The sequence below is a fragment of the Larimichthys crocea genome, chromosome VI (assembly GCF_000972845.2).
Source record: "Larimichthys crocea isolate SSNF chromosome VI, L_crocea_2.0, whole genome shotgun sequence".
Classification (NCBI taxonomy): domain Eukaryota; kingdom Metazoa; phylum Chordata; class Actinopteri; family Sciaenidae; genus Larimichthys; species Larimichthys crocea.
In genome coordinates this window covers 20,835,170-20,848,875 of record NC_040016.1, presented here as the reverse complement: position 1 = coordinate 20,848,875, position 13,706 = coordinate 20,835,170, and the positions used below count along the sequence as shown (strand labels likewise).

General features: G+C 42.2%; 1 protein-coding gene and 1 pseudogene across 13 annotated transcripts in view; one reads left to right on the top strand and one right to left on the bottom strand.

The window, feature by feature from the left end:
* Window positions 1-337, top strand: part of LOC113745839 (globoside alpha-1,3-N-acetylgalactosaminyltransferase 1-like) — a 1,502-nt pseudogene extending 1,165 nt beyond the window's left edge.
* The window catches only part of ptprt (protein tyrosine phosphatase receptor type T), a 345,472-nt gene that overhangs the window by 117,156 nt on the left and 214,610 nt on the right, over window positions 1-13,706 (bottom strand). For 6 of the 13 annotated variants that reach the window (XM_027279178.1, XM_027279180.1, XM_027279182.1 and 3 more), the window contains exon 16: window positions 12,454-12,510. The exons of 5 other annotated variants lie outside the window; for them this stretch is intronic. In XM_027279178.1, coding sequence (XP_027134979.1) covers window positions 12,454-12,510 — 57 coding nt within the window. The remainder of the gene's footprint in view (window positions 1-12,453; window positions 12,511-13,706) is intronic. 2 more of the 13 variants (XM_027279186.1, XM_027279184.1) reach the window with 2 other exon arrangements.

Here is a 13,706-nt window from a genome sequence, read left to right as displayed (position 1 = left end):
CACCAGCTCGCCAAAACCTGCCGCGCTAACTTCGAGGCTGATGCCAAAGAAGGCACCGAGGCAGCCTGGCAGGAGGAGAGTCACCTGAACAGGTACATGTGGATCAACAAGCCCAGTAAGGTGCTGTCACCTGAGTACCTGTAGCAGGACTTTTAAAGCCAGAAACCCGGAGGTTCACATCATCAGGTTCTCTGGAGTTGTCAAGAACTATGCTGATATTCGACCCAATGTCGAATGAAAGGACCGGGTTGGACGCGGAGCTGGAGCCACAGCGATGTGATCCTGACTGAAATGCTTACACCACAACAGAATTAAAAAGGTTTGTGAACACCAACGTGGGAAAAGCAGGACAAAAACAAAAACTAAATTATGACAAAAGGAGAAGGGACGGGAAATCACAGACAACCATCGTGTCTGGGTCCGCACTCACCCTCAATCCAAAGCTGACAGGTCTTTTTCAGCCAAGCTGGCCCCACGTTGGAAAGGTCCCTACAGAGTGGTGCAGAAAATGAGCCCACTCTGTTACCAGGTCGTCCTGGAGGATTCAGGAATGGACCTCAAAATGATTAACTTAACTTTTCTAGGTTTCTAATTTACTGGAGATAGGAGTCACCTGTGCGGACTTTTTTCAGGGGGGAGGGGATGTAACGAGACATTTTGGAGGAGACAGTTCGGCGTTTCTCCCGCACACTGCGGAGATTATACTGTAGTAAGAGTGAAGTACTGAGGCAGCTTAGCCCCTCGACTCCCTTACGCGTCCGTCCTGGAGCAGATCGGACCCGCTACGAAAGACGTTTGTTTCCACATGACGGAGGAGGAGTCCCGGTGTGTCGGCTGGTGAGCTGGAAATAACAAGGAATATAAAAACTTTTTTTTTTGTTGCTTTCCCTTTTTTCTATCGGAGGATTTTGTGTTTTTTTCCTGAACCCCTTTTTTTCGTTGGAAATCGTTGATACTGAACTGAACTTTTGAGACCTAAAGTTGAACTGAGGTGGACATTGTTTGGGGTTTTTTGTGGTGTAAATATATTTTAAAGTGGTATCTTGTTTTGTTGAGTAGTTGATTTAAGGTTGTATGAATTGTCATTTGGATTCATGCACCCTTTGTGTGGTTTTCATTAGAGGTCAACTAGTTTTAAATTGTCAGGCTGAGTCCTGGCTGGCACCCCAGAAAACTAAACAAAATTCAAATAATAGTTACACCTGAAAACCGTCACATAAAAATTGGCACCCCAGATGGGAGTGATCCGGACCGGCGCGTGGACTCGGTCAGTGTCTGAAGTATTTGATCCTGTCCATCCGTACCGTCTCCGGTCCTGTTTCCGGGTCGTGTCTGGGCTCACGTCTGACTGTGAGGGATCAATAATCAGCTCTGCGGGCGTGTGACGTCACACACCTGTACGGTGTCGACAAGTGGAGACCGAACCTGCCCCAGGACCAAGTTGGAAGACACCTTGGGACAGTCTGTAATCAGCAGAAATGTATAAAAGTGCTTGTCTGCGTGTCAAGCACATTATAGTTACATGACAGCCTCTAGCGATGCAAGAGACGAGTTCACACATAGCCCCGTACTCTATGCCCCGGTAATCACCCCACAGGTGTATTAAACCTCAATTTCCCCCATGAGTGATCCACGATATGTATCACCTGACACATTACAGTATGACCTCATTTGTTCACACCTCACCGGCTCACCACGTGCTGATTGGGTTCAACAGTTCATGATGTAACAGCAGAGGACCCCATCTGGCGACGGGTTCAGCTCCATTTAACATTGTGATTGGCCAGCTCGGGAGCCGTTCAGCCAATCAGACGAACTCTGACAGGGTTCTGACCGTAGCGGAGGAGAAGTGATCTAATGCAACTGTGTCCATTACTGGGACAAAGCAAATCGTCAAAGCAAAATAGGATTGTTTGACAACCGGTGCAAACACAATATGGAGGACACCGTGGCCTCATTTATTACTGTGTTGTCACTGTCAGCTAACAGGTGGCTCGTGATATGTACAATTTATGGCTCCATCCTGTGGTCTTGCCACAGGTACTGGCAGGTGGTGTGGGTATTACTTCCTTGGCACACATCAGGTCTCTAAAAAAGACAGTTGGAGAGCCTGAAGAGAGACTCGTACCTAAACAGAATGCTGTTTATCCAGGTGAATGTCCTCAACTGGTTTCAAATGGATGTGTCCATCAGGAGGTTACTCAAACCTTCCAAAACGTAATGAAATAACAACACGGTGACAGCTGCTTCTGAATCCGAACGTCCCTTTACTTTTACTTTTCACAACCTTTTATAACCCTGCTTACATCACTCTTACATCACTGTTACATAGTCAGATCTTCAGATCTGGACCCAACCGTCCTGTACTTTCTTATAATCATATGTCCGTGTTCTGAGCGTCATGTGAATGTAATTAGGACCCGAGCACGGCACGCTGGAGCGAGGCCCTATTGGATTTCTAACGCTGAACGACGTTTAAAAGTAAATCGCATTTCCGACGGCCCATATCCCCTCGAAAACTCATGAAAATTTGCCTACCCCCCCAATGACAGGCGTAAAATTACGCATTTTGGGGGTCTCGCACATGGACGTACACATATGGCTCTACAGCGCCACCTAGGTGTGCGTTTTTGGCGGTGCCCCTCGCCACGGTTTCATCCACATGTACGAAATTTGGAGGGAGTATGTAACATGCCCAGACGCACAAAAAAGTCTCTTGGTGACCCGGGTTACAGTGAAGCGTACGGCGTCCAATTTTCAGGCTGTTTGAGAAGGGGTCATATTTGAACGAACTCCTCATAGGGATTTTATCCCATTGACTTCAAACTTAGTAGGTGTGTTCATATAGTGAGTGAAAGTTATCAAAATGATAAATTTGGGGAAACGGTGGGAGCATGGCGATCCATAAAAAAATTTAAAGAAGAAATCGGCAGGAAGCACCTTCTCAGAGCGGTCTGAAACTTCTTGTGGTTATTAAGACATCAGACCGATGTTATGCACATTTCGACGTGCGCACATGTGCGAGGGCCCGACCATCTCTGCTTGCAGCTTCAATATTGTCTATGTGTTTCCCATGAGCCTGCATGGTGTGTGTGTGTGTGTGCTTGACTCCTTACTCTTGGTCAAGGCCGACCTGGAAACAGACTGGCTGAATGTGATCTGGTGGCACAGAAACATTCAATACTGTCCCAGCTGTGTAATCTGTGTGTCTGTGTGTGTGCCTTTATCATGTCCTTTATAAAAGTCCATATGTGTCACACAGAACACCACAACATCTCACAATGGTCCTACAAATGACAGCACCCTGTACGACTAGCAACACAGCCAGAAGCTCAGCTCAGCATCTGTCTTTACGTCACACAGTTCCCACCAAAAACTAAAACTAGGTCCCACATTTACTCCTTTTTCTTCTTAGCTTCCTTCATGAGTCTCTTAACCTCTTCCGTGTCCATGGAGGCTGCTGGGCTCGGTTATAATGCCCACTCGCCGGGCAATCACGCAGTTTACGCAGCTCCAATTTGGCGTGGCACGGATTGAGACAAGTAGCTTAGCAATTTATTCCCTACCTGTCCATCATAAATCTATGAGACGAGGTCTCAGGGGCACGGAGTGAGAACAGTAGAGGCGGCATTCGATTACAAGTCGGCGTAGCATCAATAATATTTCAAATGTTGTTACTTTAAGGTCAAACAGCAGCTTTGATGTCCAATCAAAAGAATTATAGAACTACTTGATGTCTTTCAGAATATTTTAATTTGGTGTACTGAATTTATACCAAGCAAAAAGTGGCCCTTAAGTGTCAGCAGTGGACATTAGCTGTCAGCCACAGTGTGCTCATGGAAAAAAGATAAGACTGAAAAAGTGTCAGATTAAAAGGTTTGGATATGCATTTTTTTTTTCATTTCTCCAATGATCAAAAAGTCTCCAAAATTACCCAAGATCATTACTTCTTTACACATCACTAGTTGAAAAGGTCTTCGCTGACACTTCGCCTTGTAGTGGGCAATGTTGCCATGGGCAACCAAATATGTGACCAGAGACAGAGCGTGCAGAATGTGTTTTGTTGTTGTATTAATTATGGGTTTTTTTTTTGTGGTTTTATTTGTAATAGTGACAGCTGCAGACTGACAGGAGACAGCGGTGATAGAGAGGGGGAAGATATGCAGCAAAGAGCCACCGGTTGGAATTAAATCCAGGCCGTGGGGGGACCAGGACACCCCGAGAATGTGGATTTGTCTTCATAAATACTGTAGTAAATCTTCACCACATATTAATAGATCAAATGTGCTTTCACCGTGTCTGTAATAATAGATAATAAACATCTTCATCGTTTGCTGCTCATCTGTATTTGTGGTGTCCGAGTTCTTAGAGCGAGCTGCCTGCATGGTAATGGCCAGAAAACTGGGGGCCTTAAATTCTTTATTTTTCCTGTAAAATCCTCCCAGGAGAAAGACATGAAATATCGATCCATGGGGTAAAAAAAAAAAAAATAACAACAACCGACTGTCTCCGTACACGCCAGAATTCACACTTGGCCTTGACAATGATAGGCTGTCCTACCAGGGGAATACTGTAAGCCTGGACAGCAGCATATTTTACTGGTGGCCACGGGGGAATATAATAGCAGCTCCATAGTTCATAATTATGGTGGGAAGAAAACGTTGCCAACGTTGAGGAGAAAACATTTGGTAGATTATTCTTTTCACAGAAATGTTCTATTGTTAGAGCGGCGTCTTAGAATAGCATCAAGTATTTGGTACAGAAGAAGAGAGATGCATGTTTGTTTTTTGGGGGACATGGATTGGTTAAATGTTTCCTCTCAACAGTAACAACGGTGTGATTAAAGTTATTTAATAATCACCCATGAGGTGTTATTTTTTTATTACCTAGAGAGGTTATTTTGTGCAGGATGGCATTCCCGTTACATAAATCCCGACGAGAGAAAGTGAAGTATTATGTTGGAATACACTAATTTGGTCGTCATGTCTGAGAGAGCTGCCTTCAGTATTACTGCAGCATGAATGCATTAAAGGAGACTACCTCAGTGTTAGCCATTATAACTGTGACAACATCAGGTTAGTCATGATATTGATTGCTTCCAAAAAGCATTAATCCCCAGAATTTTCTGTCCCGAACGCACACAAGCCGTGAGTGTGAGTGTGTGTGTAATATCCTTTTCATTTACACATTTTTCTTTCCTCCATCTTTTTTATTTCTCCTACTTGGAGAGCATGATAAAATTATCAGGGAGGAATTATGGGTAAAACCAGAGATATTAAAAACATAATCTCATCCAAATGGAGAGAAGATTGATTCTCCTAGCTGCCGACGCACTGCAGCAGCCCTGAACGGCATATTAAACGCCGCTTTTCTTTGACTCTGTGTGTGTGTGTGTGTGTGTGTGTGTCTACATGTAGCTGGTACAAATCGCTGTTTGAGCGTGGGTGCAGCTTTTGTGTATGTGTGTGTGTGTGTATACAAATAAGTTAACTTTTAACCTTTGTTCAGTGTTAATGTGTGTGTGTGTGTCCGATCCTTAAAAACAGATAAATAAATAAATAAATGGAAATAATGAAATGAAATCAAATTGTGTGCATGTCACACACAGGTTACGTACTGTAGGTGTGTGTGTGTGTGTGTGTGTGTGTGCGTCTTAGATGAGGGTTGATTTGTGGTTCAGGTTGTTTGTCAGCGTCTGCAGGGAGCTCTGTGGATTAACGTCAGCATGGCTGAGTGTGTTTAATAGGATTACTAATGTGTGTGTGTGTGTGTGTGTGTGTGTGTGTGTGTGCATATCTATTCTTAAATGTGCCTTTGATTGTGAGTATTTGTGTGCATGCTTGTGTGTGTGTGTGTGTTTAACAATGCACCTGTGTATACATGTGTGCACCTGGGTGTCTTTGTAAATGTGTTTCTGTGTGTGTGTGTGTGTGTGTGTGTGTGTGTGTGTGTCTGTATTGAAATGATGATGGATTAACATATTTTATAGTCTCAATAATTTAGTAAACAATGGACAATGCTACCGGTTGCCTGTCTGTCTCTCACAAACACCGGTCACCATCGATGCTGAGGTAATCGGGACACGGTTTACTCTGGACTCATGTGGTCTCTGCAGAGTCCAGCTCAGAGTGGTGAGAGGTTGTTGACATTAATAAAATGTGTTTTTTATTGACAATTTGCATCCTCTAAATCCAGAAATGTGTGGCAGCATTTATTCCCCAAATATTACACAATTTAAAAATATGTTATTCAAATCAAATCAGATTTTTTTTTGTATAACTCCAAAGTCACAAAGTACATTTGCCTCTGAGGGCTTTACAATCTGTACAGGGAGTGCATGAATGCTGCAAAACGTATTAGTTATTACTTACTTAATTATAAATCTGATGTGTTTTTAGGAAGTAAGGTCCATCCCGGTTTCACCACAAACAGTGAATATAAAGAGGTTAATGTAGTGAGCATATGTACAGCATGAGTGTGTGTGTGTGTGTGTGTGTGTGTTATACTGACTGTGTCCTCTCTCCAATCCAGATCTGCTGACAGCTACATGACAGCTCCTTTATCCCCCATGTACCCATTTTTTGAAAACAATCCCAAAATGCAATGCAACATCGTCGTATGATGACCGAATCAATTACAGGGATACACAAACATGACGTGCTGGAATGGAACTTTTTATTCCCCCTTGAAGGGAATTTTGTTTCTGACAAGGTAACACAGCCAAAGGCCAAAGTGAATTGCATGTTAGGACGCAGCTGCTGTAAGCTGACAGCCACAAAAGCAGGAAGGCTGGCCTTGAAGTTATGAAACACGAGCACCGAGCAAAAAGTGACAAATCAACACAGGAGAGACTTGAAGTCAACGCACAGGAAGACATTTGACTTTATATTAAAACCTCATTTAACTCAGAGCGACTCATCGCTTTCTCCATAAACGCCAAGCGCGCAAAGTGTATTCAACAGCGCACATGACTATGCAAAATACAGCTTTTTTATTTTTATTTTTTCATGAACGGCGCTCAAAGTTGATGCATAACCATATGTTATCATAAATGCAAGAACAAAACATCTGTTCGAAGCTTTATGAATCGAGCGTTTTGTGCCAAGCGTACGAGTTCGAGGCTGCAGTTAATCGAAAGCTACAGATTGCTGTGCAACAGTGTGCGACGTCCGTGAGACAGAGCAATCTGCAATGTGATGAAGAAAAAACTTTGTGAAAAGTGCTTTTAAATAATCAGTTAATTCAGGAGTTCTGTGTGAAACATTAAGTTAAATCACATAAATCCAGTTTTTTGTTCTATGGAGATTTTTCTTCGGAAAGGCTCAACACACTGTGTCTCAATTACCGAGCGACATTCGGGTGAGTATAACTTTGCAAAAGTTGGAACATTCTAACAACAATAGAGCCCAATTAGTCCAGGTAACTCGAGAATTATGAGCGTTAATTTGGAAGTAAAAGACGAAGCAGAATATTAAAGGTTACTCGGGTGGAGAAAAAAAAGCTTGTTAATGAAACACTACTCACCACAATCTTGCATTCTAACTCAAATATACAGTTTATGAACTATATTACAACTATAAAAAGCCGAATGTGAAGTGTTTTAAAGTTAGTATGCACTCCTTTACTTTCTGCTGGTGTTTTTTTCCTCCCTCCCTCCCTCGTTCCTCCTCTTTATCCCCAGATTCGTGGAGTACTTTATGGCCTGGCCCCGAAGATTTACGCAGGGACAATTGAACATTTTGTCGCTGTGCTGTGGAGCAGATGGAAAATTCATGGCGGAGTTAGGAAGGGCGAATTTAGCATAAGACAACAATTCTCCACAATGTCTGTCTGGTGGAGGGAGCGAGGCAGGTACACCTGTCTGCATACACAATGCTACCATAAAAAACAGAAAAACAGAAGAATCCTTGAGCCTGATTCTGTCTCCACTGTTGGATTTGTCTTTTTCTTTTTCTCTGACTTTCTTCAAGTCACTTTCTGTCACTCTGTCTCTCTCAGTTTTTGATCCTCTCCTTCTCTCTTGGGATTTATTTATTTTCCTCTCTGGAATGTGGTCTCTTTCTCTTTTGCTCTCAGTTTTCTCTCCTCTATTTTCTCTGTCAGCTGTAGTTGCAGTTGAAAACCCCTGCCTGCTCCCAGTACAGCTTGAACAGCATTTCATCCATTGCTGACTGGTATTGTGCCCTTAAAATGTCACATCATTGCCAGATATTCACCTAAAAACACCCCTGAGGAGTTTTTTTTCTTTCTTTCTTTTGAGAGTCTGACTCAATCTGTTGCAAATTCAGAAAAGCAAACTGACTCACTAAGCAGCAAGCAGGCAGCGCTCGTGATGACAGGAAAACAGGGGGAGGGGAGGTTGTAAAGAATAGCATGTGTTTGTGTGTGTGTCACAGTGTAGGTCAATGACGAAGACAATTCAGATATGAATCCTTCAACGTTTAACTTTTGCAGTTCAGTCATGCACACTCACATCACACACACACACACACACACACAATAGTAAGCCACATGTTGCATCAGTATTGCACAGCGCCACAGTCAGTTACAACACAACTCTGCACACCACCAATTATAATCGACCTCGGGACTAATGGTAATGGGAATCGAAGCTGACATGTGATACCAGTGTCTGGATGACAAGGGGTTGGTTTGATGCTCCTGTGAGCTGCACCACCTAAACGGGTGCAGGGCATACGGATGCTGCCAGTGTCGAAGTCCCACTTATCGGTTGGTGCATGTTTTCTGCTGCACCTTTGCCACAGTGAGCGGAAAAGGCAGCACTTCAGCCAATCAAATCATTCAAAGATAAAACATGATCTCGTCGCTGGTGAAGAGATATTGGAAGTGCATTTGGACTGGAAGGCATTAAAAGCTCCCAACTTGTCGAAAGCAGCAGCATGATCAGTTATTCGCTTCAAACTGTGATGCTGTAAGTGCCCTCTAATTTCAGAATAAAGCTTACTGACTGACTACTGCAGTTTGGTTAGGTTTAGAAAAAGTGTAAAGTCAGAATAAATGTGTGTTCTGAGGAGTTTTCAAAGTGTTATTAACCACCCAGCCAGATTTCAATTATTACAATATCGATAAAATCATGAAATAGGAATCAGGTAAAAATGAATTCTCAGCTTCAGGACTGTGGGGGCGTGTCCTCTGAATGTGCTGAAGCCACGCCCACTCATGGGAGCAGTCAAGCAGCCGACTGAAACGTGTCAGGTGAGTTCAGAAAATCACCTGACTAACTTTAAAAACACTCTGAGCTGAGATGAATTCATCTCTATCTGTTCTGCTCAGCGTGGCCTCAGCGTGTCATCGAGCCGGCCTTTAAGGACCGCCCACAAAATCCTGAAAACTGGTGAAAAACAGTTTGAACTCCACATTTCTGTGACATATCATTCAAAGTCTTTTCACGTGTTTTTAGCAACTATTTTCCAACATATTTAATGTGTTTTGAAAGACTTTACATGGACTTTAAAAGACAATATAGATGCAAACATTTCTTTCCTGGATTAAAGGCCAGTGCCATTTTGCCCCATCCACCCACCTCAACTTTATACTACATCACCTGACTTCAACTGCCCATCAGAACATTACACTAGAGCAGTGTTTTTCAACCCTGGTCCTCCGGGAACACTGACGTTTCCTGCTCCAACACACCTGATTCAAATGAGTGGCTCGTTATCAGGCCACTGCAGAGCCTGATGAGAGGCTGATCATTTGAATCAGGTGTGTTGGAAATCTAAAACATGCAGGGCAGTGTTCCCCGAGGACCAGGGTTAAAAAAACACTGCACTAGAGGGCATATCCGGATATCGTTTGAAGCAGAGGGACACTGATCGTGCTGTGTTTGACAAGTCGGGAGTGAGCTTGGACATGAAAACGATCACGTTTGTGCCTCGTGCAGAAGGACAGTAATTGAGATGCAGAGCAAAGTCAGCCTCGGACTTGTTTGTGTTGCGTAACAGTTAAAATATACATTTCTAAAAGAACTGAACAGGACAGATGAACCAAGTGGGACTTCTGCCACTTGGCGGGTGCTGCACAGAGTGGGTGTGATATAAAAACCAAGGGCTGCGTTCGCTTCACAATCAAATCAATCTGTTCAACAAAGTGGACTGAAAATCTGAAGGGGTCATCCTTACCAGACCGTCAACAGATACTTTTTTTAGTTAAAAAAGTTAATTTCCATTTTAAACATTCGGATTTAAAATTTGATGGAAGCAAAACAAGAGCTGACAGACCGCTGAGGGAAGAAACAAGCTCAAGCTGATTCCACTTTCTCATCTTCGCTGTTTAAACTGATTGAACTGAAAGTGAGTCGCTCTCAGCCCGGACACAATGTCAGAGTAGACCCGTTAATATAACGTTTCAGTCCTGTTAGGGTTAGACGACATCGAGTTTCAGGGTTAAACAGTGAGTTAACTTGCTGTCACTGGCTAAGCTGTGGTGCTGGATGAGAATGCTGAACACAGGTGGAGTGGACGAGGGTAAAAAGATGAAACTGTAAAATAAATAGTTGTATGTTGCTCACAGACTTATTGTAGTTTGGTATCTTGAACTGTGCTTCTGTTCTTTATATTACATGTTCATTTATTAAAGATAATACAGGACATGTTGTTTATGAATGTAATCAATGTTTAATAAGTTACCGAGCACTGAAACGAAATGCCATCCTAATGCACGCAGAGCTTTTCTGCTTTCATTTGCATCGAGGCGAGCGACCACACTTTACATGAATGCAATCTATATTTATTCAATTAGGATTTCACTAGTGTCCGCTGTTGTGCATGATGTGCATAATTCTTTGTGCTGGGCCTTGAAACCTCAATTTCCCTCAGGACAATAAGTGTTATTGTATTCATGTGCAATCATCTCATATTCTTGACAAAGAACTGTGACAGCAGTTTTTTTTTTGTTTCTTTTCCCCGACTGTGCTTGCTGGTGACCGATTCCCTGTTGTGTCCCATTGTTGAAGTCAACATTTTGATTGTTGTACACAATACCATACATTTGTATTCTGCTGTCACGCCTCTGCATTGCAAAATAAAATCCAATCCAGTAAACAATGACTTAACTCAGGTTTTTTTATTGCATTGCATTCATATTATAGAGCATTGGATATCGTGGATTTTAAAGAACTGCACTGAAAACAACAGTCATATATGAAATGTAAAATTCCTGTTGTAATATGTGTCATTTTCAGAAAGGCTCATGTTAGCTATCAACTTTCATAATATAAAATATAAGATTTCATTTCATATCAAGTATTGGTGACACCATTATGGAATTTCTCGTTTTGGAATGCAGCCCATTTATGTTCAGTATTTAAAAGGCTTATTCAATGTAGAAGGTCGGCACTTTCGAAGTACTCTGCTGATAATCACGATGAATTATAAATATAAGTATACTAAAGTGTAAGGCCGCTTCTTTGAAAATGAACATAATGGCAGCAAACAGATGGTTCTGTGTCCTTGTCCTGCCGTTAACAACAGTTCAGATACTTCGCTGAAGTCTGTGAGTGTGACATACAGTTGAACTGTAAGTATGTTCAGTGTTCGTCACGAATGCCAGGGACTTATCGTAAATGAAAGCATGACGGGATGCGGTGAGTTTGTGTGGTGTGTTTGAGGAGAAGTGGCATCAGTGTTGGGTAGATTGATAGATCTCAGCTAGGGCTCAACCCAAACCAAACCTCTTTGAGATCAATCCACCGCACAAGGAACCAACTGGGAATGTTTCAGAGGGTTATGGTCTGTAACTGGAATATTGATATAGGGTGTGGAATAGTTTTAAAGCAGTGGACTTGGCTAACTTGTGCTGAGAGGGGTGGGTATGCTCGGGTAAGCCTGACATCTTCACCACGTCCAACCATGTCCTGTTTTGGTTTTCACACATGCAAGAATGAAACCATACTTAGAGGAAATAGCTTATGTGTTCTAAGTCAAATTGGCTTTTAATTGACACAGCAATAAAGATCCTAATGAAATATTTTTATTGATTTCAAGTCTTCATAAGAAAATCTGCTGCATTGTCGATTAGAAGCCAAGACAAACAAACACTAATGTTAGCTTTCTGTCCCAATACGCAGGCTATTGAAAGCAGCATGGTTTCACTGCTGTGTGTGTTTGTGTGTGTGTGTGTGTGTGTGTGTGTGTGGATGCAAGACAGAGAGAGAGGAGGTTCAAACACAGCCAGCGACACTCGAAGCAGAGCAGACATGCAAACATATGCAGTAAGATGGCGATGAGAAGGAAAGACAAAAAAAACACGAAACAAAGAAAAACAGAGAAAAGTCAAGAAACAAAAAAAGGGAGGAGGAAAAGGAGGGAGAAGGGGGAGGGCAAGGGGACAACCAAAATGAAACAGGGGTTCGTGTCGTGTTTATGGTTGTACTGTGATGGAAAAAAATATAACATAGGGAAGAAAATATTCTGCCTATAAAGCAATAATCACCTTCGCTTGGGATGACTAGAATGTACGGCGTTGTTATTTGTCCCCTACCTATTACCACTAAGGCCAAGGGCCGCACGTCCCCGCCGGAAAGCATGAGAAAGAGAGAGGGAAGAGAGAAAACAAACAACAACAAAAAAAGAAAAAAAGAAAGAAGAAAAAAGTCTAAGAAAAAAAGACGTATAGTTTTCTTTATCCATTTCATCAAGGTTTAGATCTCCCTTGGTTTTCAATTGCACAATCTGTCTTAGAGGAGAGAAATTGCAGTGGTGAGAGATAGCACTCGAACATTAAGATCAATAGGACAACTAGCACTCAAGATGTGAACTTGGGTATGATTGGTCGTATAGCCAAGGAGGTAAATGTCAACGAGCATCTTGACTGGCCCGTTACCAGGAAAGGCCAACAGATGTGTTGTTGTTTGGTGAGTCAGTGGATGCAGATATGGTGCTGGGGGTTAACATTCGAGTCTGTTGACTCTGTCAGCTTGGCTTGACGGGTTAATAAAAATAAAGGAAGTAGGAAATGGAAGAGAAAAGAAATGAAGTGGTGTTTTAAAAAAACAAACAAACGAACAAAAAAACAAATAAAAACAAAAAGTATGAACTTTGTGGCGTGGCAAAGTTGGTGCAAAGACACAATCTGTCCTCCGGGTTCTGCTGCAAGTGTTTAGTTCACCCAGAGACACAATCAGATCCGTTCAAACTTTCATTACGGGTTAACAGGGAAACATTTGTGACAGTTTGTTGTAACACTGATTGGGTTTCATGACTCAATTGTGTCAATTGTGACTCAAAAAGGAAAGTTTCATCTTTCTAATCTACATTTCGAGGAGGCAGAATGAAGGAATCTCACTGATTAAGCCAAAGAACCAAGTTTTCAAATAGTATACGAGGCAACATAGGTAAGAAAACCTATTATCGCTTATTGTACACAGAACTATGGTACAAAAACCTTTAGGACCACATTCTTTTGCCAATAATACTATCTAGCATTAACACAACTTCATGACATTTACTGCTGATGTTTTGTCTGCACCCCTACACTTCAAGATATGACGCTGTATTTCCCCGGTCTGGCGTAATTTCTGGACACGCACCCTCCTCTAATCATGAATCTCTCCTCAAACAAAGATGATCTGGATGTATAAGAACTTTTAAGGACATCATAAGTTTTGTTACATACCTGACGTAACTTAGGTAAGCAATGAAACATAATTAAAGTTACTTAAAAGAAGTAAATGTTTCCTCTATCCT